Genomic DNA, 1,979 nt, shown 5'->3' on the forward strand with positions numbered 1-1,979 from the left:
TTATTCTGCTACACTTGGGAGGCGTTCCAATGTCCGTTCCTCGAGGCAAGCAGACAGCAGTGCATTGAAAAGGGTCACACCGCCTGCGTATATTTCCCGAACAACTTTCACAAGCCTGTGGGACGGATCCTCAGAACACCATGGCGACTCACCTCCCCGTGAAAAGCACTCTTTCACAGTTCCCTCGTTGATCGATTGCAATGCAAACTTCACCGCTCCACAGCGTCCATTAAACGCCTCCTCATCAAAGACGTGACGTGGAATCGGCCCCACTCTTTCCATGTGTTTTTTGGCCTCTTTCCAGCATTCCGCCTGTTTCTCTTTGGTCTCATTACGCGTTATCCAGGCGCACATCGCCTTCACATCCATCTCGTCGGGGCAATTCACGATGATTCGCGCGGCCTGTAGCTGCTTCGCCCACTCATCATAGTTCGTTACCTTTGGGAATGGCACCGCAATCATGCCCCATCTATCATAAGGCGCAAAATGTCCCGGTGGCGGCGTTCCCTCCTTTGCCACATCGTAGATAATATACACATTCCTCCCATGCCCCCTCAAACCTCTCAACTCCGAGATGCACATGTCCTCATCGCTGCATCTTGTCACCGCTCTGGTGGTCTTGTCTGACACGCACGCATCTCCTCCACCAAAACAATGGACTACCACTTGGATTTTCTCCGCATCGCAGTGCAGCAGCCGGTAGAGGATGTACGAGCCGGCAGCCATCGACTTCCCGATCCCGGGCGTCCCAATCAGCACACGCCGCCTAGGCTTAAAGTGGGTCCCACCGTGAGGGCTGAACCACGCGGTTATGTCGCCCTTGACGATCTGCCACGCTCGATCCACCTCACAGTTTACAAAAACGTCCTTGGGAAGACCCTGTATCGTATACCACGAGTACGGCCATCCCTTCTCCGAGGCAAGCACCATCAACATGGGAGGTGCTTCACCGAATTGCCGCACAGCGTCATTCTTTTCGATAGCGTCGTCAGCTTCCCTGTACGACCATGACTTTTCTGGCCTCCCCTCATGCACCCTCATTCCCGTCCCCGTTTTATTTCGCTCCACGCCGTCCGGAAGTTCCACCGCATGGCTCCACCTCGCATTGTGCACAGACTCGTACACTCCCTCCAGTTTCTCCGGTGCGCTCGTCGTCGTTGGGTTCCTCGTCTCCTCGGCAGCTGCATCCAAGAAATGTTTGGTGCAGTTATGAACAGCTGCCTTTACCTTCGCAGCAGCCAATGACCACCCCGGTAGATTGTTGACACCCTTATCGCATAGCCTGCGTATATCCTCGTCGAAGATCACTTCACCCTTTACAGCTCGCCTCATACTCAAATAACGACCTGATGCCTGTATTTCGTTGAACGCTCCTTTATCACGGATATACCTCGTGGGGTCCCTGAAAAACTCCTCCGGCAAGACATCCCGATTGGTGTCCACAATGCCCCTGCCGTCCAGTTCCCTCGTAAGAAAGTCGTTCAGCTTCATTTCATTGACGCAAACTCTTCCTTCAAACAGCACCTCTTCGATATTACTGGAAATGGTAAATTTCATTTCTTGCGTTTGTCTTAGCCTTTCCGCTGCCTCCCGCCTCGCTTCTGTCAGTACCTGCGTGAGTACTCTGTTTGGTTTTCCCCTTGCAAGAGGAGTGATCGTATCCTTTTCTTTCATAGTCCCCACGTTGCCCGAGAGAGTGCACACCTTCGTGAAGAGGCCTAGTAATGGCCTCCAGCGCTTGGTGCGCAGTTAAGTTAAGAATTTCTTCAAGGAGCCGCTGGTCTTGTACGTAATCATCCGGCTCCTGAACAAACACCTCCATCGTCACATTGTAGTCTTTCATCAACGGCCGCCCTGCCGCCAACATAATTCCAAAGGAAATCACTCAGCCTCATGTTGGTGCTGCTCATGCTCCACTGCGGCCGCACTTTACTCCCCGCCACATGTCGAGCCGCAGCGTCGGAACCATCACAAGAGCC

At 53.3% G+C, this 1,979-nt stretch overlaps 1 protein-coding gene across 1 annotated transcript, besides 1 other annotated feature; it reads right to left on the minus strand.

Moving 5' to 3' along the window:
* On the minus strand, nt 1-1,674 carry Tc00.1047053506139.200 (retrotransposon hot spot (RHS) protein, putative; the record flags this gene model as incomplete). The annotated part of the gene is made up of 1 exon (XM_812447.1): nt 1-1,674. One exon carries the CDS (start codon nt 1,672-1,674, stop codon nt 1-3), a length of 1,674 nt encoding a protein of 557 aa, XP_817540.1.
* Nucleotides 1-1,979: part of a sequence feature (areas not merged during assembly with more than two copies in the genome that could not be assigned to a particular haplotype) that runs on past both edges of the window.

This window comes from Trypanosoma cruzi, genomic scaffold (assembly GCF_000209065.1).
Source record: "Trypanosoma cruzi strain CL Brener 1047053516259 genomic scaffold, whole genome shotgun sequence".
NCBI classification, from domain to species: domain Eukaryota; phylum Euglenozoa; class Kinetoplastea; order Trypanosomatida; family Trypanosomatidae; genus Trypanosoma; species Trypanosoma cruzi.